Raw genomic sequence first — 25,100 nt, forward strand, 5'->3', positions numbered from 1 at the left:
ATACAGGAACCCAAATTTTTCTTACCAGCATCTAAGTTTTTCTCAGGAATCCCAGCAAGGCCAAGACCTCTTAGGAATCTGAAACGGGTAACAAAAGTGGTACCTGTGATCTAACGAGATTCTTCAGCAAGTCTGCATGCAGGCACACACATACACACGTATGCACGCCTGAGCACACACATGCATCCACCATGGATAGAGAAAAATGAGTGCTCCATATTCTCTACATTCAAACATGTCTTTCAGGGACATAGATATTTTTTTCAATAGCCCCTTTTGTCAGTTTCTGGCGTTTTAGTCCATCCTTAATAGTTTCCTAACACGTGTCTTGTTCTTGGACCTTTCACATGGTTGCTCCCAGGTGTAATTAGTACTTAAATATTGACAATTTAATTAACATAGTGAGTAATGTTCTAACTATTTCCTGGCCACTTCACAAACAATGTGTAGATGTGCAGACCTGGGTCAGGCCTACAAGCCCCATGACACAGAGGCTGAGACCCGGAGGCCCCCGTGCGGTTGGGTTTATTTTTCCTTCAGTATTTTTTGAGTGTTTTTATTATCTTTAAGGAGCTGTACAAAGGCGTTGCTGGTCACCCGAGCTGCTCGTGAACACAGTGCATCCCGATCTGCATCTCTGGTCAGCATTCTCTTGAAGACTCTTGCCATTTAACAAAACAGTTTGCGTGCACAGTGCATCTTGGTCTGTGTACCCCATCGATGTGTTCACCGCTTGGACTTGCCCTTTCCGTGTCTTCTCAGTTCTGAGGGCAGCCAGTGCCTGCCTGCCTGCATCCCCTCTCCCCCTTCATTCTTGTGCTCTTCTCCTCGGGGCCCCACCCTCCTCATTCCTGGTGCTCATTTCATTGGGCTTTGACTTAGCCTTTCTAAAGAACTACACTATGTGTGCTCTCCAGAGTCTATTATGCTTCAATCTGAAGCTCCAATTTGAAGCCTGCCTGAGCAAAAAAGCCCATGAGAGTCTGTCTCCAATTTAACAGAAAAAATAAAAATCAATGGGGCTGGGAAGGTGGCTCAGTGGTAGAGCGCTTGCCTTGCATGCCTGAGGCCCTGGGTTCGATTCCTCAGCACCACATAAGCAAAAAGAAAAAAGCCGGAAGTGGCGTTGTGGCTCAAGTGGTAGAGCGCTAGCCTTGAGTTGAAGAGCTGAGGGACAGCACCCAGGCCCAGAGTTCAGGCCCCACAACTGGACCCAAAAAAAATAAAAAAATAAAATAAAAATCAAGACTGGAGGCATGGGCCAAGTGGTAGAGACCCAGACATGAGTGGAAAAAACCAAGTGATAGTACAAAGCCCCGAATTCAAGATCTGGTACCAGCACAAAGCAAATAGTTTCCCTTGTCCTCACTCATTCATCTTTGGTTATTAAATTTTAAAAATTAAATAGATGTTAAAATAAGCCTCAAATCGTATTTCTTTTGTGGCTAAAGATTCTGAACATTCTTCATGCGTTTTTTAGCCATTTGCATGTGTTTTTCTGAGAGTTAGAAAAAAAGAAAAGAAAGAAGAAAGGAGGGAGGGAGAGAGGAAGGAAGAAAGGCAGGAGGGAAGGAAGACATGGAGTGGCTGCAGGATGGAGGTCTGAATCCAGAACTACAGGTGCAGCAGGGGAACTTTAGGGGATTTGCATTCAAACTATGAAACTCACATTTGTCTTTTCAACGGGACACTGTGGCAGTTGCACAGAGAGCTGACCAGGTCTGAGACAGAGGACAAGGTTGTTCCCGGGCCTCTTGGGAACTGTGAAGTCCACCAAGACAGAAGAAATACTTGCTGAAGCGGGGCTTGGAACAGAGATTAGGTCAGGGATCGTATTCTGAAAACACAGTCAACTGCATTTGGTATTTTTTTTTAAAGCAATTCAGAGTTCAACAACACGAAAGCAGCATCTGGAGCCCTGGGGGTTAGGGGGTATGCCGGCTTCCTCTCCCCACCCCTCCCACAACTACGATAAACTCCGGCCGCCAAAGCCCCGGAATGTGACTGTGTTAGGAGGAGAGATGTGCAAGGATGTGACCATGCTCAGACAAGGCTCGTGTCTGGGTCCACCCAACGCAGGCTGGCCCATGCTGTGAGGAGGAAAGGACAAGGGGCACCCAGGGGGACTCTGTGTCCCCAGCTGAAAACACTTAGGTCCCGGGTCCCTACTTAGAAAGCATTTTGAAAGGGGAATCGGGCAAAGGAAGACGTGAGAGATGACACGCCTTGGCGCGTTAGCATGCCACCACACCATGGGGTCCCTGGGGTGGACTGCGGGGCCAATCCTACTTTCAAATCCCACTGGGATAGTAGTAAGGAGGAAATCTATGCTCCTGTGATCAGAAGCGGATCTCAGAACCTCGGGCAATCTTTCTGGGCCTGCGCAGGCTGAGAGATCCCAGCGATGCATTTTAACCCACTCCATAAAGACCTGAGCACAAGGAAAACAAAAAAAGTTCTTTAAACACTTTGCACAAATAGCACGTCACACCTTGCAGAAAGGCACGCTGACAGCCTCCTCCCTGCCCATCCGGCCAGGCTCTGGTCCAGAAGAAGAGTCAGGGATGCGAGGCATTCCAGTATGTCAGGCAGAAGGGCACCGGGCGAGCTCAAAGCTCCATTCTTCTGCTCCTCCTCATAAAGCGAGAGGCCCCACATCCCGGCACAGATTCCAGAGCCTGTCCAGAGCCTCCTCCATGATGCTGCTGGTCCTGCTCACCGCAGCCCTGCTGGCCCTGAGCTCCGCTCAGAGATATGGTCAAGGTAGGGCACGGGGCTGGGGCTGGGACTAGCCTGTGGGGAGGGAGCTCATAGGAGATGAGCAGGAGAAAGCGCAGCCCAGGCCGGTGAGCTTACAGGACCATGGTGGGGACTTGCTGTGCAAACACAGGATTCGGGAGACCACTCCAGGGCCCAGCTCTGAGACCCCTTCCTGGAGGATCCAGGTCGTCCAGTGAAGAGAGCCAGGAACACGGTCCTCACCAGAGACCCCCGCAACACGGACCCCCGCAACATGGACCCCCACAACACGGACCCCCGCAACACGGACCCCCTCAACACGGTCCTCACCAGAGACCCCCGCAACATGGACCCCCGCCACATGGTCCTCACCAGAGACCCCCGCAACATGGACCCCAACAAGGACCGCAACAAGGACCCCAACAACAGAGACCCCCACAACAGGGAGGCCCCCAGCAGGGACCCCAACAACAGGGACCCCAACAACAGAGACCCCCCCAGCAGGGACCCCCACAGCAGGGAGGCCCCCAGCAGGGACCCCCACAGCAAGGAGGCCCCCAGCAGGGACCCCCCCAGCAGGGACCCCCACAGCAGGGACCCCCACAGCAGGGACCCCCCCAGCAGGGACCCCCACAGCAGGGACCCCCACAGCAGGGAGGCCCCCAGCAGGGACCCCCACAGCAAGGAGGCCCCCAGCAGGGACCCCCCCAGCAGGGACCCCCACAGCAGGGACCCCCACAGCAGGGACCCCCCCAGCAGGGACCCCCACAGCAGGGACCCCCACAGCAGGGACCCCCACAGCAGGGACCCCCCCAGCAGGGACCCCCACAGCAAGGAGGCCCCCAGCAGGGACCCCCACAGCAAGGAGGCCCCCAGCAGGGACCCCCACAGCAGTGATGCCCCAAGGCCAACCTTCAAAGGAACCCACAAGTCCATATCAGGTACGATTTAAATGTTTTTCTCCTTGAAAGTCTCTAAGGCCTACAATTCTCCAAAGTGTCGGAATGAATCAAGTTTAAGTATGTTTCACTTATGTAAAATTGTTACTGTTAAGTTACTTGGGCCCTTTCAACAAACAATCACAACGTACCCCAAGGGAGTTGTGATTGGTAGAACACTGCCAGTTCCCTTTTCCCCAGGATGACACTCCCTCCTGGCTGGTGCGGCCCATGGCACTAGGCTGCATCCTCCTCGGAGGGCCTGGGGACCAGGCATTCTACCTCCTAATCCCCCCTCCCCCACATGGCTCCCTGGCTGGGAAGGACAGGGGAGGGAAGGGAGGAGGGGAGGGGGGGGCACCAAGCTCTCCTGCCTCTCCCAGTGAGAACCCAGGAGGCAAGAAAGGCCTCTGCCTGCCCAGCCCTCCATAACCTGCCCTCTTCTTTCCTTTCAGAAAGGGAGCCAGAAGATGCAGCCCTCCAACACCCCCCACCCCATCAGCATGGTCTGAGGCCCCCACCAATAAAACAATGAACATGTGATTTCTGCTCTTGCGTCTCTTTCTGAATTGGGTGAGGCTGTAACTTGCTGGCTCGGGACACAGTCTCACAACACCTGGGAGCCCTTAGAACGGGAGCAGCCCCCCTTTATTCCAGAGCCACCTACCAGCTCAAAGAGGTCCACGGTGCAGGCTAACATAGACACGATTCATAAAGGTCTGATGCCCTCATACATGCATAGAACCAAGGAATAGAGAGAAGCACCTTTATATTCTTACAAATGTACAGAAGCAAAGACTATAGAAAGAGAGGACATTTTAGAAACAGAGGAACCCCTGACATGCCCCAGTTTTCAGGACCCTGATTTCTGAGGGGCGACTGTGCTTCAAGGCCTCTTCTTCACAGAAACACTATGCTACTTGCCTCCTACTGTACATTTCAAAAATTCTCTCCAGCTGGGCACCTGGGGTTCATGCCTGTAATCCTAGCAACTCAGGAGGCTGAGATCTGAGGATCATAGTTCAAAGCCAGCCTGGGCAGAAAAGTCCCTGAGACTTTATCTCCAATAAACACAAGAAAACTGGTGGCACTGTGGCTCAAGTGGTACAGCATCAGACTTGAGCTGAAGAGCATAGGGACCGCACCCAGACCCAGAGAGTTCAAGCCCCACGACCAACAAAAAAAAACAACTCTCTCCACCGCTATTATGCTATTATGCAATCAATGATTTTTTTAATTAAATTCTGGTGTATTTCAGGAAATGATTATAAATCAGAATAATAAAACTATATGCAGTAATGAAGGCTCAACATTGTACTATAAATGGGGAAATCCTGTCTAAACCAAGAGAAAGCGTGTCCCCTCACTTCACGCTTATGCGATAATTGGGATAAAATTCTCAGCCACAACTGTCAGCAAGGGAATGACAAAGAGAGAGAATAAGAGAAAACCAAACTCAAGGAAACATTCAAATTCTCTCCATTTGCAGATGATATAACCCTGTACGTAAAAGACCCTAGATACTCTACCAGAAAACATTATATCTGAATATTCTTAGCAACATGTTTATGATCATAAAATCATCATTCAAAAGCCAGTAGGTTTTCTAAACAAAAGCGAGTGTGCTGCGAAGCAAGTCAGCACTGAACCTTAGCTCTCAGGAGCCTAAATGAGTGGTTAGGAGGTGAGAAGCCGTGCCTCACCTGTCATACCAGCTACTCAGGAGGCTGAGATCTAAAGATTGAGGTTCAAAGCCAGATGGGCAGGCAAGTCCATGAGACTCCTATCTCCAATGAACCACCAAAAAGCTGGAAGTGGATGTGTGTCTCAAGGAGCAGAACACCAGCCCCAGGGAACATAAAGCTGGTACGATTTAGGGCGGTGAAAGTTCCCCAACTTTGGGCCTGGGCCTGAGCCCGTACTGCAGCTGCTGCAGCCCCAACAGAAAGGCCCGCCTCAGTTTGCTGTTTCCCAGAACCAGGATGCACGAGTGGCCAGAAGGAAAAACCGTCCCAACAGCCTGGAAAAACAGGATGTGCAGGCATGTGTTCAGGTATGTAGAGCTCCAATGTTGTACCACGAGAGCCAGAAAGAAAATGGAGTATAGGAGCAAGAAGGCGACCACCATTTGCAGGGCTCGGACGTGGGCCGCGGTGCCAGCATCCCTGGGTCCTTGGCCGTGGTGCCGCATCCTCTTGTGGTGTTTCCGTAGGGAGAAGATGAGCAGGAGAAACACCGCCAGGGACACGGTGTAGGGCACAGAAAGGCACACCGTGGAAAGGACAGAAACCCCGGCAAGTTTAGTTGTCCTGCGCCCATAAGACACATTCCTCTCCGACCCATTAGGAAATGGCTTTAACAGCATCACATCCATGCACAAGAGGACCACGATGAAAAGCAATGTCACGGAAACTACTCTCTTCACTCTCCCCTTTAGGTAAAGAAAAAGTGAGTTGGAAAAATTGGCTATCTTCAGAAAATAATATATGCTGAGGATTGTAGCAAGCCAGGTGCTGAAATGGTTGGCTACTACCCAGAAAGCGAAAATCATCCTGCTCTTATTTCCAGTGGCAGCACTAGCTGGGTACAGCACAAGCATAAATATGCTCAGAACTACTGACCAGAGCAGCCCGATTCTGGAGATGGCCAAGGCGGTGAGGATTCGGTCCACCAAAGACAGCTTTCCCCTCCTGAGCCAGTCCACGCAGTTCACCAGGGCTATGAACCCATTTCCCAGATTCCCAATGATGAGTTCCAAAATGAAAATGACTATAAATGTGCTCTGAACCACAGCCATCGTCTGCGAGCAAATGTCCCAATCTTTAATGTCACTGGCTAAAACATTTGCTTGAAATGTTCCCTCTGCCTCTTGAATGTTTATAAAAATCCTCTGTGGTAAGACTTCTGTACACAAAATCCAGCAAATAGCAAGGCTTGCCAATGGCTGTGTTCATAGCTTTCTTCCTGCTTCTTTGTTTATCCACCCAGATAAATTGAGCTTCAGAGCTGTGCTCCTCACAGGAGCAGAAGCCTAGAACATCCTCCAGGTGTCATAGGATGACAGGAATGCTGGCATGCAAATAAATACATGTTGTTTGCATTCTTATGTTGATTTTTTTCCTCCTTGATCTGCTTTTTAGAATCTGGCTGCTTGAGTTCTGGACAATGAACATTTCAAAATTCTGGGGGGTGATAAGGGTCTGAACTGGTCTGTAGGACTCATGAGCTCAGAGGTTTCACAGACATTTGAGGCCTGTGCTTCCCACAATCCTTCCTAAAACCGCCCAGATTTATCTACTAATGTGATGGAGAGTCTTATTCTTCAAGGAAAAAAAATGCAGATCCTGAAGCCCAGCTATGGTAGAGATGGGCATGAGTCACTTTACCCTCAATCCAAGAACGGGGCTTGAACCTGCCACCATGACCAATGGAGTCCAGGAGGGGAGGTGAACTTCTGCTCAAACCCAGCCAAAGAGAAAAGACATAGACAACAGACAAATGGATGGAGAGACAGAAATATGGATGGGTGGATGGATGGATGGGTGGATGGATGGATGGATGGATGGATGGATGAGTGGGTGGGTGTATGGATGGATGATGAACAGATTATGGATGGATGATAGCTGGGTAGATGGATGGATGATGGACAGATGGATGATGAGTAGATGATGGATGATAGGTGGGTGGATGGATGGATGGATTAATGGATGGATGATGGATAGATGGATGGATGGATGATGGATGAATGGATGATGAGCAGATGATGGATGGATGATAGGTGAGTGGATGGATGGATGGATGATGGATAGATAGATGAGTAGATGATGAGCTGATGGATTACTGTTGTGTTGCATTTTCCTGGACTCTCTCCACCCACTGACAGATTCCCCAGTGCAACAAAGGGAACTTATTAGCATCCCCTGGAGTGAATACAGCCTTCTTGTTTAAAATTTTCTGGGCACAATACCTAGAAAAACTCTAAATTACAATGGACCCCAAGAGTCTTAAGGATGGGTTCTAATGTGTATTTTCATTGTTAGTCCCCCAAAGGACTAAAAATAAATTCCATCCATTCACCCATCCCTTCCAGAGGCTGCACCTGTAATAGTTTTGGTGTCTGAGGGAAAGCCAGACAGACTCTCGTCTGCTACCATGCAAATGAACACATATTCATTTTCATCCTTTTGGTATTTAGTTTGTCATATCTAATCTGCATGATTTTAATCTATCAAATTCAAATGCCAGCCTGTAGGTTGAACGACTTAATACACAGGTTGTGCATAAATGTCCAGCTGAACCTTGGTTATCTATGGTTGACCTTACTGCCTTGTTACTGCTTACTGTATAGAATGAGTGGCCCTGCATTTTCCAAATGTTTCTTCTCAGAATATTTTGCACAAAGCTGATCCTACCTAAAATAGGTGCAGGTCACGAATGCTTACACATAGCATTATTGTGTGAAGCCACAAATGCAGGCACTCATATGCAACCACACTGGTATGATCAGCCCACAAACACAGGCTATTATTTCTGCTAGTGTTCTGTATGGACTGGGAATTCTTCATGCTGAAGCAAGCAGCACCCACAGAAATGCTGGATTAAAGCGCCCTTGTGGTTCTGAGGAAAGCCTCACAAAACTGGTCTGGTAGCTCTTGTGTTTGAAACAATAGAATTTGTACATTTAAACTCTATACATTATTTCTTTTGTTTTGTTTTGTTTTTTGTCAGTTGTGGGGCTTGAACTCTGGACCTGTATGCTGTCCCTGAGCTCTTTATCTCAAGGCTAGCGCTCTACCACCTGAGCCACAACAACACTTCTGGTTTTCTGGTGGTTAATTGGAGATCAGAGTCTCATGGACTTTCCTGTCCAGGCTGGCTTTGAACAGCGATCCTCAGATCTCAGCCTCCTGGGTAGCTAGGATTACAGGCGTGAGCCACCAGCACCTGGCTTATTCATCATTTCTTATCTGATACTTAGATTTGAGATTGCTTGAGGTGAATGTAACATTTCATTCCATGCATGCTTCCTTTGTTATTATTGTTCTAAAATCATATAGACGTTCATGACCGCCATTATAAACACTTCACAATAAAAACTTACTGTGTCTAAGTCATTGTGTGAATGTCTGTTAATGAATGCATCCCAGTAAGGTTGGAAGGGATTGGACAGGGCTCATTCCACCCCTCCCCAGCCCCGTGTGGACCTCTGTGAATTCTCAGAATTACACAGAAGGAAAGACTATTTAGAAAGCACAATTGGATAACATACACATCATCTAGGTGATGCAAGATTGACTCCAAGTCATTTCAGTGGTCCTGGAGCGCTGAGTCTTTAGCTGGTCCCTCGGCCCTGGGGTGTCGAGCCTCTAGCCCCTCGGCCACAGCAGCACAGCCAGGCCTGTCTCAGCTCGCTGTTTGCCAGGATTAAGGTGTAGGAGTGGAATGAAGGAAAGACCATGAGCAGCACCTCAGAAAGCCAAATGACATGAGTGTTCTCCAGGGTTGCATGGTTCCAAATCTGTATGATGAGAAAAAGAAAGAAGATGGAATACAGGAGGAGGAAGGTGATCACCATTTGCAGGGCTCGGACGTGGGCCGCCAAGCTGGCATCCCTGGGTCCTGGGCCACGGGGCCGCATCCTCTTGTGGTGTCTCCACAGGGAGAAGATGAGCAGGATGAAGGCCGCCAGGGACACGGGGAACGGGATGCAAAGGAAAAGGTTGATGCGGATGAGAAAATGCATGGAAAACTGCAGTGACGTCTCTGAGCTGAAAATACAAGAGGTATTTCGGAACTCCACGAACCACACACTGACGGCTGTGTTTATCAGAAAACCACTGATGAACAAGATGACCAGAGACCCCAGGATCATCCAGAAAACCACTTTGCTAACTCTCCACTTGAGATAAAGGAAAACGGAGTTGGAAAAGTTGGCTATCTTGAAAAAATAGAAGACGCTGAGGCTCGTGGCGAGCCAGATGCTGAAGTGGTTGGTCACCATCCAGGTTAAAAAAATCATCTTTAACATGTTCGCCGTCTTCCACAACTCTGGGTTCAGTGATGCCGTCAGCATACTGGTACAGGAAGAGAGAAGCAAGCCAATCCTGGAGACCGCCAGCGCGGTGAGGATGAGGTCGATGGAAGACATCTTCCTCCTCCTGGCCCAGTTCCTGCAGTTCACCAGGGCTATGAATCCATTTCCCAAATTTCCAGCGATGAACAGCAGACCTACGACGACCAAGAAGACGCCTTGCGGGACAGGACCCATTGTTGGCTTCTAAGGCCTCTGTGGGGTATTTATTAACATGGACATCTGACATCCAGCAGCCTCAGAGCATGTCGCCCGCTCACTGCTACAACCCGGTGTAAAAGAACCAACAAGCGAAGGCTGGGACCTGTCCACTTATAGATACACTGCTTCCTTCAGGAAATGCCGTACTGTCCAACTCGACCCAGGAATTTCAGCCAGATGACGTGTGTGTGTTAGTCCGTAGCCTTGGTCTTCAGGACTTGGTGGTGGAAGGCACACTTGAGTCCTCGGGTGCTAGCATGCAAAAGAAGATTCATTTATTATACTGTCCAGATGTTTCTACTTGATCTACATATTTCATTCCAGACACTGGAGATCTAGACAAGAATGATTTAAAAAAAAAGCTATGAGGAAGGAAATAAGGTTTTGAACTGGTGTGTGATATTTCTCAACCACTGGGGTGCTTTTTTTTAACGCTTCAAATTAAGTGTGTACAGTGACCCAGATATATGTGTTACCCCTCAGACAACCCACTACCTCCAACTAATATCATGGAAATAATTTGTCTTTTGGTATCTGGTATCAGGGATGACACCTTACAAAGGTGTGTGTGCACACCTACCCACAAATAAAATACATTTGTGTAATATCTTCATTTTTCACTTCAATAATATGTTTTTCCCTTTGCCCGTCACAGATTACATATCTACCCCATGCTTAGTAAAGGGTTAGTAATTAGTAGATTTGTTTTTAATTTTCGAAGCAACATTATGTAGTATTCAATGTACATGTTCAGTAGGCGTGGGAAATCTTTCTGTAGCTATGAAAAGCAGTGGGAATTAAGCTGCGGTTCATGAGGCTGTCACGAATGCATTAGTCCACACAGCACGAAGCCTTCCTGTTCTGAGTCTCGGATGCCCAGGACGAGGTACCCACCGGCTTGTCATCCTTTCTCTGTCCTGCTTCTGGTGATGTTGACAGCAGAGGTTGGAGGGGGTCTGCAGGTCCCAGGCCGGTGAGCACCTCATCCACACTCACCTGGTGTGTTCCCCCTGCAGCAGGATGGGGTCCCTGTGAGACCGAGCTCACCCAACGAGGCCGAGCTCATCCGGTGCATCCCCCTGAAGCTGGCCACCCCACCTTGCTCTCTGGAGACGCCCGAGGGTGACAAGGTCCTGCGGTGAAGAGCAACAGGAACTTCCTCAACGTCTCATCCCAACAGTGAAACAGGGAAATAGCAAGTTGGTTCTCCAGGTTGCTGGGCCTCTAAGCCCTTCCTCATAAATCACTGTGATTTACATACACTGGGGAGTTATGCACTTGCTGCTACCTTTTTTCCTTCATCACAGATGTTGTGTTCTTCCTGTACCAAGCTCAAGTAACCAACACAGTTTTAAGTAACAAATGCAAAAATGCATAAGACTAGGCAGTGTTAACCCCCAAGGCCTCTGAGTCACTGTCTCTGATCCATGGTCTGGTTTTTAAAATATTAGACTAAGATACTCTCTTGCTTGCACCGTAGTTTGTTGATTCTATTCTCAGAAGGTCTACAACTTGGCAATAAGAGTCTATTTTAAAAGGGTGCAGGAAATACATCACTAACTTGCTAACTTTGTGCATAAATGGTGACCCAGAAAATATCATAAGGGAAATATGTCTTTTCCAGTAGGGGAAATACACAAGGCTTTACAAAAATTACTTGATTTTTTTAATTTTATAGTTTTAAAAAATATTATTTTGTCCAGCTACATGGAAAGGAGAAATAGGAGCATTGCAGTTCAAGTACAAACCAAGAAAAAGTTGACTGGCAGCCCTCAGCATATGAACTAGGTGTCGAATGAGACATCTGTAATCTCAGCTGCTCCTGAGCCATAGATCAGCGTAGGCCAGGCAAAATGCGGAATCCTATCAAAAAGCAAAAGAGCTGGAGGCTTGACTTGGGTGCTAGAGTGCTTGTCTTGTACAACACACAAGACCCTGATGCATATAGCAAGTATAAATTGCAATGGATTGTAACCAAAGAAAAATAAGTAAAAGTTATTGTCAATCTTTACGTTTTTTTTGTTTTTTTTTAAATTTTATTTTATTTTATTTGTGAACATACTGTACAGAGGGGTTACAATTGCATGGGCAGGATAATGCGTACATTTCTTACCAAGCATTGCAGCCTCCTCCTTTGTTTACCCTTCCCATCCCTTCCCAGCCTCCCCCCTCCCCCCCATCCCAATCCTTCTCCTTCCCCCCTCCCCCCCCCCCCTTCCCCCCCCCCACCCCCCGCACCGACGTTGTAAAGCTCGTTTTGGACATGACCACTTGTACTTCTCATTGATGCATCAGATCCACCTGTATCCTTAAACAACTGGTTTTTCCCCATCTCCTCCACAAGTTATACTGACATCAAATATAGAGAAAGCAGGGATTATACTGTGGGGGAGGGACATACAAAGCAACAAAGAGAATCTTTACGTTTTGAAATAATGCAAATGCAAGAAAAACGATCCGACAGTCCTTGCAAATGCACGCGTGGATTGGGTTGACTAGCAGTGAACCTGGCTTGCATGTGTTTTCATGTATTTGCAATCATGCAAATAATGAGTGGGTCATCACCATTCCTTGCTATACTTTGCATTCATGCAAACACGTGTATACGTGCACCTTTATTTAATTAGCTCAGGTAACACCCTGGAATGTCTGGGAATCCATCTGGATATCCCTCAGCTGTGTGTGGTGGGAAACCCAATGTTGCAGACTCTCTAATGCCCAGGGTAACACATCATCCCCACTCTTAATTCATGAATTGGTTTCCACTCTTCCACGTTGCTCAGCAAGAGGAACGGTTCACTCAACAGTCCATTTTAACATCTAGTTTAATTTCTGTGACCAGCGTCTAGTGAAACAGCACAGCTCCCTAATCCCCACAGGTTTTCCCCTCTTTCCTTCTCTTGTTTTCTTTCTGAGATACGGGGCCTTAAGCTCAGAGCCCGCACTCTCACCCAGCTTCCTGCCTAACACTGGTGCTGTGCTGCTTGAGCTATGCCTCCAGACCAATTTTTTTTGCTGGTTAATTGGAGATGGGATCTTGCAGACTTTTTTCTGCCCTGGCTGGCTGCCAATCACGATCCTCTGGATTTTAGCTGCTTCGTGAACTAATATGACAGGCATGAGCCACCAGCATCTGACTTTTCTTTTTTTTTAACGTAAGCATTCATAGCTATACGCTTCCCTATCAGCATTGCCTTGCTTGTGTATTGAGGGCTCTGGGAGGCTGTAATCTCATTTTCATTCGACTCTAGGAGCCTTTTTATTTCCCCCTTTACTTTCTTCAGTGACACACTAGTCATTCAACTATGCATTGTTCAGTCTCGAAGTATTTGAATGTTCTCTGTGGTATTTTTTGCTGTTGAATCCTCATTGTATTCCTTTATGGTTCTGATAAGGACTTGGGTCAATATTCTTGTATTTCCTTACACCTGCTTTGTGTCCTAAAGTGTGATGTGACTTGAGCACAGAGGTAAACAAGAGTGGCCTGACAGGAGGGCAGATTAGAAGATGTCGTGCACTGTCCAGGGCCGGGCCCTGGAGCTCAAGTGCCACATGCCTCAGCCACACAGCCACGGAACGTGACTGCCTCTAGAGAAAGAGCACGTACGGAAAAGCCAGGCAGTGAGGCTCGCAGTGCCTGCCCCGACCTGGTCCACCTACAATAAAAGGACATAGGGAAACATGGGGAACCATTGGGATATGGGGCCACCAGGAGAACGGGCCTGAGGAAGAGCAAGCCAGGGAGAGACACCCCCAAGAATCTGAGCCTGCAGCGGCCACAACACCTCTGGGATCTGGGGGGGGAGTCGCTGCAAATTCATAAGGGGAAACAGGAGCTCTGTGGGTGACATGAGACGTGGATGTCGTCGGGCAAGTGGCCAATTTATGGGGCTCACTACTCCTTCAGCAGCCCAGGTCCCTCGGACAGCCTGGCTCAGAGCTCCAATCCCACCTCCAATAACGCTCCGAATGTTCCTCACCTCTTCCGCAGCCTGAACACTTTGGGTTGTTCCTGGCGAGTACAAGGGTGACATTTGGTTCCTCTCCTTCATGGGAAAGAGAAAGAAGGCCAGGGGAGGGTCAGGGCGGCGGGAAAGGTCAGAGGCTCTGGTTCAGGACCAGCCAAGCCCAGGGCCAGGCTGGCTTCCCCCTGAGCTGATGCTCCACAGCCACCTGTGTGAACGCAAGCAAGTCCACTGGGAACAGGCTCTGCTCCTCCCTCTGGCTTCCCATGAATGACCTGGTCAGGCCCACTCGTCTCCAGATCTTCTCCAGTGCAGGGACTACGGAAAGCAGGCTGTCATCCAGGGGCCTCGCAGGGCCACGCAAGCGCTCTGCAGCATCTCCCACAGAGCACGCCGGGAAGAACTGGTCCGCTTTTCTTACAACCCAGGAACTTGCTAATTTCCACGCTTCTCCCCCACCTAGAACAAACCTACTAGCCTGCCAGGGGAATGCAAGGTCCTGCTCGTACTGGGAAGGTGGTGTTCCTGGCACCACCCCGCCTGGAGAAAGCCAACAGCGCCCTCTAGCCCTCACTGGAAGGGCTGCAGGTCTCACAGGACAGCTGTCCACACCAGGCCGGCCAAGGGGCTGAGAGACAGACAGGCCAAGGGGCTGAGAGACAGAAGGGATTTCAGGGCATGTGCCCTCCCTGCCTCAGCTTTGACCTGGCCTTCATCTAGATCACCCCTGAAAAAGATGAGCAGACAAGAGCAAGGCGTAAAGGAACACACCGACGGTGGAAGGAGAGCCAGCGGTGCCCAGAGGGCTGCTGGAAACAAAGTGACGTGTGATAGATGCTTAGAATCAGAGCTGAGAAAAACATGCATAGAAATAGGTGCTGAGGGGCCAGGAAGGTGGCTCAGTGGTAGAGCGCTTGCCTTGCATGCCGGAGGCCCTGGGTTCAATTCCTCGGCACCACATAAGCAAAAAGAAAAAAGCCAGAAGTGGTGATGTGGTTCAAGTGGTAGAGCGCTAGCCTTGAACTGAAGAGCTGAGGGATAGTGCCCAGGCCCAGAGTTCAGGCCCCATGACCGGACCCAAAAAGAAAAAGAAAAAAGAAATAGGTGCTGAGCTAGAAGATTAAATAAAGGAATTCCCCCCAAAAAATGTATAAGAAAGAGTCCACACACAAAATGATGAAATAAACAGGGGGCTGGGTTGTTGATTCAGAAAACAAAATAGCCACAAATCAGTTTAAGACAGCACAGGAGGCCAGGCTCCAGTGGCTCACGCCTGTCATCCCAGCTACTCAGGTGGCTGAGATCTGAGGATCACAGTTCAAAGCCAGCCCAGGCAGGAAAGTCTTATCTCCAATAAACTACTCAGAAAAAGCCAGGAGTGGCGCTGTGGCTCATGTGGTAGAGTGCCAACTTTGAGCACAAAGAGGCTCAGGGACAGAGCCCAGGCCCTGAGTTCAAGCCCCAAGATTGGCACACAAAAAAAATCACTCCACTGTAGTTCTGGTTCTTTTTGTTCTGTGATCCTCTGTGTTATTCTGCTTTGAGCAAAGCGTGGCTCTCCCTCAAGCCCTCTGCTTCCTGGTTCAGCTCAATGGCATCCCCACCTGCCAACCACTGGCCCCTCTGCTCTGTCCTGCTTTACAACTCTATCCCTGGTGTCCCTACATTATCTAGTTTGCTTCTGTTGTTGTTTTGTTTATGTGGTGGTCCAGGGTCTTGAACTCAGGGCCTGGGCACTGTCCCTGAGCTTTCTTGCTCAAGGCTGGCACTCTACCACTTGAGCCACAGCACCACTTCCAGCTTTGTGGTAGTTCATTGGAGATAAGAGTCTCATGGACTTTCCTGCTCAGGCTGGCTTTGAACCACAATTCTTGAATCTCAGCCTCCTGAGTAGCTAGGATGATAGGCATGAGCCACCGGTTCCCAACTATAATCTAGTTGGTTGTTGTTGCTGTTTCAATACTTTTAAATTTGTGTTTAGTTAAGGTTAAAAGAACTCTACCAGAACAAAAGGACAAGAAACTACATTTTAAAAACATATTTCATTATATCCATCATTTTCAGCAAAAGCGACTATCACTAATCCTGTTAGATAAACTCTCACAAGTGTTTATTTGTATCTGATCATGGAAATCACATTTTCCATTCACGGTATCGGGCTTTATGTTAAAAACTCTCTGTGATTGTTTTTTTCATTTGATTCTTTAATTTATTTGAAGTGTGGGTTTTATAGCTCAGATCCTGTATCAGCTGGGCAAATGCAGTGGGACTCGAGCCACACACACAGCCTTTTTTGACTGTTAGGTTTTTGCCTTCCTTTTTACCTGGCCTCGTCCAAGACCACACATCTCCTGCCTGTACCTCCCTGACAGCCGGGCCCATAGCTGTGTGCTGGGAAAACCTCAGCCCCTGCTCGCTATGGGACCTCCTAACTCTGCCCCAGCCCTCCTCAGACCAGGACCCAATGGATTCCCTCTGAAGTAGTTGGGATTATAGACATGACCCACTGGGCCTGGTCCAAGACAGCCATATAAGTCCCCTCACTGATGTTACTCTTGTTCTTACTATTCTGTGCCAGGTTTTCCTGTTCTGACTTGTTTTGCTGCACATGTATATTCTGTTTGTCATGTGGTGACACTATGGTGTGTTCCTTAACAGCCTGTGGAGGACTTGTGGGCTGGTTTCTGTGCTTCTGTTCCAGAAGACACTACCAAGAGCTCTGCAGTTTAAACCTCTGAACACTTTTATCACAGGTAGAAAATAAGCAAGTTAGGGCTGGGAAGTTGGTTCAGTGGTGGAGCACTTGCCTTGCATGCCTGAGGCCCTGGGTTCGATTCCTCAGCACTACATAAGCAAAAAGAAAAAAGCCGGAAGTGATGCTGTGGCTCAAGAGTGCTAGCCTTGAGCTGAAGAGCTGAGGGACAGCGCCCAGGTCTAGAGTTCAGGCCCCACGACCGGACTCAAAAAAAAAAGAAAGAAAGGAAGAAAGAAAGAAAGAAAGAACATAAGCAAGCTAGAAACATGTTTTTCCTCCATCTTATAAGCAGCAATGGAGAATATTTTTCTTCATCTTATAAGAGTGCATTACAGGCTAGGCCCATAGGAAGAGAGAGCATAAAGAAATCAGGAGGAAAAGAGGGAAGAAGACCAAAGAAGCTGGAGGTGCACTGACACCACAGAACTGGTAAGAGCTGCCCTGCACATCAGAACTGCACTGTAGCCTTTCCTCCAGATTTGTTTCAGGACACTGTTAAGCTCCTGTTCCTGGATGTTGTGTGGCTGGCACAATGCGGTGGTAACCATTTCCTCACTAATAGAAAGGTGAGCACACTGGTCTGACTGGTGCCTCACCCCCACCCCTGATATGAGCAGGACCCCTGGGTGCAGTGCTTCTGCCTCTCCCGGACTTCCCAGCCCCTTCACGGGCAGTTTCGGCCCTCCAGAGATACCACCAAATCCAGACATGTGTGGATTCTAACATAAGTTCGATGTTTTGATTTAAAAATAAATATTTAATGGATACCTTGGTGATTTTAGGGAATAAGGGAGAATATTTAAAAGTGAGGAAAAGGGGCCGGGAACATGGCTCAGTGGTAGAGCGCTCACCTACCACCCATGAAGCCCTGGGTTCAATTCCTCAGCACCACATACACAGAAAATGCCTCAAGTGGTGCTGTGGCTCAAGTGGCAGAGCACGAGCCTTGAGCAAAAGAAGCTCGGGGACAGCGCCCAGGACCCCCCCCCCCCCCCCCCACACACACACACAAGCATGCACGCACACATATCATTTTGTTTATGAAATCATAAGCTTATATTTTAACAGCTATGTCTCCCATACAAGATTCTCATTTTAAAATCTTGAAAAGACTGACATGAAACTTCTATTGGTTGCTATAAAGACTTTATAAGTAAGCAGTCCATACTGATTTCTACACCTGAGTACACTAATACACATGGGTATGAATAGTTCTGCTGACATGCTAATTCCAAACCCCTTTCTATGAAATCCATCAAGAGACACACAACAGAATAGTGTGAAAATGTAAGTCTATGAAATCAAAGGATGTCTCATCAGTGGAGCCTCCTGAGAGGCACGGAGGCCTGGCCAGTCAGGGGTGTGCAGTCTCCGGGCTCTGGGGCCCTGCCCCAGCACCACAGCCCCCGCAGCCCCCGCAGCATGGCTCCCAAGGCCTGACGTAGCTTGCTGTTCCCCAGGACCAGGATGAGGGAGTGGCCTGAGGGAAAAGCAATCCCAGTAGCCAGAGAAGACAGAATGAGAATGTTCATGTCTAGGAAATCGAAGGTCCAAAGCTGTAGGATGACAGACAGGATGAAGGCGACGGAGAGGAGGAAGAAGGCCACCCCGGTCTGCAGGGCCCTGAGGTGGGCCTTGGCGCTGGCGCCTTGGGTTCCCCACAACACCTGCTGCATCTGCTTCTGGTGTCTCCGCAGGGAGATGATCAGCAGGAGGATCACAGCCAGGGAGAAGATGAAGGGCAGGAGCATAAATGCAGAGTTGGTGAGTAAAATATGTTTGGAAAACTGCGTAGAGGCCTTGGTACAGTGGAAGTACGACATGTTTCTCATACAACCGCCGAGGCTTTTGTCGAAGATAGCGTTTATCACAAGCACATTGAAAAACAAGGGGACCAGAGACGTGACCAAGGTTGTTGAGACCACTTTCCGGACTCTCCACTTCAGGTAAAGAAAAACAGAGCTGGAGAAATAACCTATCTTGAGAAAGAAGAAGAGGCTGAGGTTGGTCGACAGCCAGAGGTTAAAATGATTGGACACAATCCAGGAAAAATTACTTACTCTTATTAAGTGTATGTTTATTCTACCTGGGTAAGTAAAAGACAACAACATATTGAGCACCACTGACCAGAGCAGAACAATCCGGGAGAGCGCCAGGGCGGAGAGGAGTTGATCAACTTCAGAGATCCTTCTCCTCTTGACCAGGTCCACACCGTTCACCAGGGCTACGAATCCGTTCACCATGTTTCCGAGGAAAAACTCCACACTGACAACTATAATTATGCTGAGGATGCTGCTGTCCATTGTGGGTTAAGAGGATAGTACAGTGTCTGTGGGCACTGCCGAGGATTCGCGACTGCAGTCTTAAAATGCTCGATGAGTGAAAACTCAGACAGGTCGTCCCTTACCAGTCCCACGCACCTGACACCATGTCAGGAAAAGAGCCATCCTGGGGTCCTGCTTTCTTCATGAAATCCCTGCATCTTCCTAACAGCCCATGGAGCCCGGTCAAGACACCACACCCAGCAGAGGTCCGGCCTCTTGTAGTGGCCATAACGGAAATGCTAAACATGCAAATAAAGACACATTTGTTTGCATAGCTTCGTTTCTTTTTCCCTTTGTCAGCATATTGGGACAGCTTGTCACCTTTGGGACAAGGGCTATTACAAAACGGCCATGTACCTAGTGAGTAACTAGAACATAAACTGGTGTATGGAGCCTTGCAAGTACTGAGGGTTTAGGTGGATGTCCAAGTTATGTACAGATATGTGTATTTACATGTGTATGTGTGTGCTGTCACATGTGTATGTGTTTAAATATGTGACGTGTGTGCACATGTGTATACATGTGGGGGGTGCTCAGGTTGACTTCGGTCCAGGTCTTTTATTCTCACTCCTAGAGCTGAGAGTCTTCAAGGCTACTGTTGGGATGAAATCTCAGTTCTCACTCGCTGGAAAGCAAATGAAGGCATATTTCCTTTCATGGTGCTGCAGGTGTTATTCTCGTAATTTGAATTTGTCAAGTTCATGTCAGCTAGTAAAATTTTGGGGCCTCATCTATTAAAACATATACAAAGCATCTAGATTCGCGGGTGAGGTTGGTCCTGGGGCACCCGTGTCCACACGCTCTTCATTTAATTGAGGTCCGAAGGTGGCATCTTCTATCTGCATCAACGAGCTCCTCATCAGTCTTCCTCCTGGTTCGTGTGGACAGATGGGGGAGGCTCACCCGCACAGATGGGATGTCTGCCTCCACCCATGCTTCCAGAATGGCGCACACCGCTGTTTTCACTCAGTGGAGTCACTCAGGGCAGAGCACGACCCGACTGCCACAGTGAAAACCTGAATATCCTCCCATTTTAAAGTACTATAAGGTACCAATTCTCCAGAGGCAAATTCAGTTGAAACAGTATCATAACCAGACGCTGGTGGCGCACACCTGTAATCCCAGCTACTCAGGAGGATGAGAAGGCTACTCACAGCAGGTTCAAAGCCAGTGCATGCAAGCTTCCTGTGAGATTCTTATCTCCTGTTAACTAGAAAAAACTGGAAGTGAAGCTCTGGCTCAAGTGGTAGAGTGCCAACTTTGAGCTGGGCACCAGTGGCTCATGCCATCATCTCAGCTACTCAGGAGGCTGAGATCTGAGGATTATGGTTCAAATCCAGCCCAGGCAGGAAAGTCTATGAGACACTTATCTCCAATGAACCACCCAAAAACCAGAAGTGATGCTGTGGCTCAAATGGTAGAGCACCAGCCTTGAGCTGAAGAGCTGAGAGACAACAGTCAGCCAGAATTCAAGTCCCACAACCGACAAAAAAACAAAAACAAGAGAGAGCTTGAAGCCCTGAGCTTAAGTCTCAATCCTGGCACAAGCACAGACATACAAACAACAGCATAAGCCATTTTTGTGCATTGAAATTGGTAGATTAAAATGAAATATGATAACTACCTGAGAGAACGCAACTTCTGCATGTGAATCCATATTTCTAACAGTGATAAAGTGTCTCGAGAGCTGGGTATGGCAGAATGTTTCAGTAAACCCCATCACTTGTGAGACTGAGACAGGAAAATAGAGAACTTTTGAGGCCAGCCTGAGCTACGTGGTAAAGCCCTGTCTCAAAGAAGAAAGTTCTAACAATTCTTAAATTTGAAATTAATAAATATAATCTAGGATCACAGTAATCAAGCAACCTGCCTATGAATTTTTAATTTCAATTTCATATTCAAAGTTATATATTTAATGTATCTGATTGCTAACAGCCTGTAGTGGATATTTATTATCTGGTAATTTAGGTACATATCATAAACTATAAAACTTGCCCTTATGTATGTTAAATTATGGTTCTAGTTTAGTAATTATGTATGCATTCATTCGCCATACGTTTGTGTCTCTCATCTCAAAATGCTAATCCACAACAAAAATCCGTATTATTCATTATTGCACGTGATCTACATTAATTTTCCTATGTGTGAGGCAGTCAGAATACAGACCTCCCTATGTACCACAGAGGTCGCAGTGTACAGCTGCTGCTGGTTCCACACAGTATCTCTGTTAAATTGGTACAGCTACACACAACAGGAATACAAGCTCACAAGTACGGGAACTTCTTGCTTTCTCCAGACTACGCAGTGTTCTCCCCTCAAAGATCTATGGGCCCCAGCCCCATACCTCAGCCAGCGCAGCAGAGACAGAGAGGACACGCACAGCCCCTTGCTACTCAGAATCGGCACCCAGGAGTGAGCAGAGGAGACCCAGCCCGGACAGCCCGGAAAAACCTGGGGACCAAGGGTCTCCCCTGAAACATGGGGCTCCCAGCCTTCACAAACACCAACACGAAGCATGCCAAGCACAGCAGGAGAGAGGCGATGACAGGGTACCAGGCCTGGACGTGGGCCACGGTGCTGATGTCTCTGTGCTCTCGGGTGCTGAACTTCATCACCTTCAAATGGCTCCACAGGGAGAAGACGGGCAGGAGAAAAGTCGTCGGGGACACAGAAAAGGCGCCAGCATGGACACAGGGTTGGGGAAGGAGAGGAGTCTGAGGGACGAGTTGCCTGAACTGTCAGTGATGTTTCTTTCCATCTCATCCACGCAGACAAGCGATGGACGCGTCCAGGACCATCACGTTCACAAGCACCGGGGCCAAGAACAGCAGCGGGGTCACAGACACAACTTTCTCAACTCTAAATTCAGGAAGAGAAAGACAGAGCCGGAGAAGGTGGTTATCTTGAGAAAGTAAAAGATGCTGAAGCTGGTGGTGAGCCACATTGCTGAGATGGCTGGTCAGCATCCAGGCGAAGTAAATCCCTCCCATCATCATCCCTGCCTTTCAGAAGGCTACAGAAGGAAGCGCGGTCACCACCCAGAGCTGAGCGATTCTGAGGGCCAGCGCTGTGAGGACTTGGTCCCCCAGGGAGAGCCCCCTTCTCCTGACCCGGTCTGTGCAGTTCACCAGGGCTATCGACCCATTCACTAAGTGCCCGCTACAATTTCCACCGTCAGCACAACTATGAGTGCACTCAGCAGAGCAGTGTCCATTCTCTGTGCAAGGTCCCTGCCCTGTGTGTGTCAGTGCGCTCACCACCGGCGGCCTGTGTGGATCTTTCAACATGCACCACACACTCCCTTAAAAAGAACTTCTCCGTGCAACATCAAACACGCAAGAACCAAAGTTCCCTAAGGATCCAGTTCAAGCATTTCATTACATACTCTCGCAGCTTCCCGATGCATACATTAAGTTCATACGGGGATTGCCCAGTTAACACGCTGTAGTCCAGGGTATTTTGTACAGCTCCAGGAAATGACGACACAGGCTCGCATTATAGCATGTAAATATGGAAGTGTTTGTTTTTTGGGGGGGTCCGGTCATGGGGCCTGAACTCTGGGCCTGGGTGCTGTCCCTCAGCTCTTCAGCCCAAGGCTCTACCACTTGAGCCATAGCACCACTTCCAGCTTTTTTCTTTTTGCTTATGTGGTGCTGAGGAATCGAACCCAGGGCCTCAGGCATGCAAGGCAAGCGTTCTACCACTGAGCCACCTTCCCAGCCCCTATGGAAGTGTTTATTAACATACTTTTTCTCTCTATTTTTTACATCCATAATTTGATTCCTTGAATTCTGTGCAAGGAACATCATTCACTCTAATTCACACAGGTGGCAACAAGAATCTATCATTTTGTGTATCAAACAGCAAGCTATAAAACACCGTAATAGTACATATTATATAATGCAGAAAAATGGTACCCAGAGTTATATGGTTTTGTGTCAACATCTAGTGCGTTGGGGTCCCTGGGTAAGGGTCACGAAATCACCAGGACCCAGGGGATGCAGAGTGTAAACAGCAATTGCCACTGCATGCTGTGTTTTATTGTTAGTGGGTATTTAAAGACAAGCAAGCATGATCTTTGTCAAGATTTAGTCAGGAGACATTCACACAAAAAAATTTAACAGATACATTTTTACTTAACCTATGAGACAATGTCTTGGTATATTATTATCTAAACTGTTTTAGAGCAAGCTCAAACCACTTCTCCAATCTCAGGAAACTGCTTGACCAGCTGTTCATCTATGTTTAAGGAAGCAGAAGAGCTACTTCCTCAGTTCCCAGGAGTCTGTGACATGTGTTTTGAGATAGGGAGAGAGAACATTTTCCCTCTCTAGCCTGGCATGCCAAGAGCTTTCCTTATCCTCACAGTCCTCAGATAATCCTGAGTCCGGAGCCTGCATCATTCTTCCCCTTCAACATAGACCCTGAGGCTTCACAGTTTTGCAATTAGCATTTAGTGCTGTCTGCTTCACAGGCTGCATCTATCTCCACAACACACTCTTGTTTTAACTTTTTATTGTTATGATAAAGGTGATGCATCGAGGGTTGACGCTTACATCAGTCAGGTCACAAGTACGTTTCTTTTTTGGACACAGTGTCCCCTTCCCTCACTGTGTCCCAGGTTTTCCCTCCCCTCCCTATCCACGAGTCCTGCAGTTCATTTTCAACATCACATCACACGCTTGATGTACTTGTTTGTGAATAGTCTTTTGCCCTGAAAAAAAAAAATGTTTGGATTTGGGTAAGACTGTAACCTCAAGGCAAAACCAGAATCATGAAGGAAAAAAAAAAAGCAACCTGCAGATTGGTGATTGGCTTGCAGTCTTAGGAATTTTATAACTTGCTCACTCACTAATGGAATATTAACATGTGTCTGATTTTTGGTGTCAGAAGTCCATACTCAACAGTACAACTTAATCTGAGAGGGGGTTTGGAATGAAAGTTGAAGGACGGGACCAACAAATCAGGAATACAGAGGGAGCTTAGGAGGACAAAAACAAAATGTTTAAAAGACTATCTCAATTCTCGCATACCCCCCCAACAAAAGTCCTTTTTAAGTTTGTGAAATAGAGTAAGTGACTTTCCTACCTGCATCTGTAAACCTAGAACAATATGTGTATCAGGTCACAACTGGGGCTCTTTCTTCCTTATTCGTACTCTAGAAATCGTCATTTCTAAACCTTTTTCCCATTTGTCATAATTCTAGTATTCGTCGGTCCTGTGGATGGCACACATATGCCAATGCTACCAAAAACACGTTTGCCACGCTGGACTTTATTACGTGCACATCTTCGTAATAAAAATTCAGTTTATTTTGAATCAAGCACAAAATAAGTATTCATTTTAAGAGATATACAGTTATACAATGCACAAATGAGAATGCTTTCATGACAGTTCACACAAGGTGTCATGCATACTCTAGAATACATGGTATATGGTGGCTTTTGTGTAACCCTAGCGACGTGCTTATCACTAATGGATTTGGTAAGAAGAGAGGGAAATGGGCGACATCCTTCATTAATAATAACACATCTCTAACAGGTTCTATCAGGAAGGATGGGGAGACAATTTCTCATCAGCTACCTTTAGAAAGTATTTCAAAACAGGCTGTGGTGTTGGGTGTCCATCATCCCCACCCACAATGGGCTGAGGGAAGGGATCTTGAGTTCAAGTCCAGCCTGGGGTAGGTAGAGAGAATCAATCTCACAGTCTCTTGAGGCTGCAGGTTACTGATGGACACTGGGAAACTATCACTGACAAAAGGAGATGGTAGCTTTATCCACAACACTAAATATTTTACATGAGCAAGCCATTCCATTAAAGTAGCAAAAATAAATAAAGGAATTATAAATTGCAGTGAAGAAATAAAGTAATCGTGGTAAAGAATTATGTGCATGATGTGTTCTTTTTTATACACCAGACAAGAGGACGAGGCGGACACAGAGCCACACGCCTGAGGGACAGGAATGATGGTCCATCTGTCTCAACTTTGTTTCCAGAATTAGGACACACTAGTGGACTGAAGGAAAAATAACTTTGGCCACACAGAGGGAAAACTGGAAGCTGCCAAGCTTCCTTGCAAGGGAC

At 47.7% G+C, this 25,100-nt stretch overlaps 4 protein-coding genes and 1 pseudogene across 4 annotated transcripts; 1 reads left to right on the forward strand and 4 right to left on the reverse strand.

Annotated features, from left to right (window-relative positions):
• The first annotated feature begins 2,699 nt into the window (after nt 1–2,699).
• On the forward strand, nt 2,700–3,636 carry LOC105992203 (proline-rich protein 2-like). Its single transcript, XM_013025027.1, has 3 exons — nt 2,700–2,763; nt 2,946–3,061; nt 3,115–3,636. Exons 1-3 carry the CDS (start codon nt 2,700–2,702, stop codon nt 3,634–3,636), a joined length of 702 nt encoding a protein of 233 aa, XP_012880481.1.
• Nucleotides 3,637–5,550: 1,914 nt separating this feature from the next.
• Nucleotides 5,551–6,474, reverse strand: LOC105992204 (taste receptor type 2 member 14-like). The gene has a single exon (XM_013025028.1). It carries the CDS (start codon nt 6,472–6,474, stop codon nt 5,551–5,553), a length of 924 nt encoding a protein of 307 aa, XP_012880482.1.
• Nucleotides 6,475–9,009: 2,535 nt separating this feature from the next.
• Nucleotides 9,010–9,945, reverse strand: LOC105992205 (taste receptor type 2 member 125-like). Its single transcript, XM_013025029.1, has one exon. The coding sequence runs from the start codon at nt 9,943–9,945 to the stop codon at nt 9,010–9,012; it is 936 nt and encodes a 311-aa protein (XP_012880483.1).
• Nucleotides 9,946–18,005: 8,060 nt separating this feature from the next.
• On the reverse strand, nt 18,006–18,992 carry LOC105992206 (taste receptor type 2 member 125-like). Its single transcript, XM_013025030.1, has one exon. The coding sequence runs from the start codon at nt 18,990–18,992 to the stop codon at nt 18,006–18,008; it is 987 nt and encodes a 328-aa protein (XP_012880484.1).
• Nucleotides 18,993–21,849: 2,857 nt separating this feature from the next.
• LOC105992207 lies at nt 21,850–24,302 on the reverse strand (annotated as a pseudogene).
• Between the last annotated feature and the right edge of the window lie 798 nt (nt 24,303–25,100).

The sequence above is a fragment of the Dipodomys ordii genome, unplaced genomic scaffold, assembly GCF_000151885.1.
Source record: "Dipodomys ordii isolate 6190 unplaced genomic scaffold, Dord_2.0 Scaffold81, whole genome shotgun sequence".
Lineage (NCBI taxonomy): Eukaryota > Metazoa > Chordata > Mammalia > Rodentia > Heteromyidae > Dipodomys > Dipodomys ordii.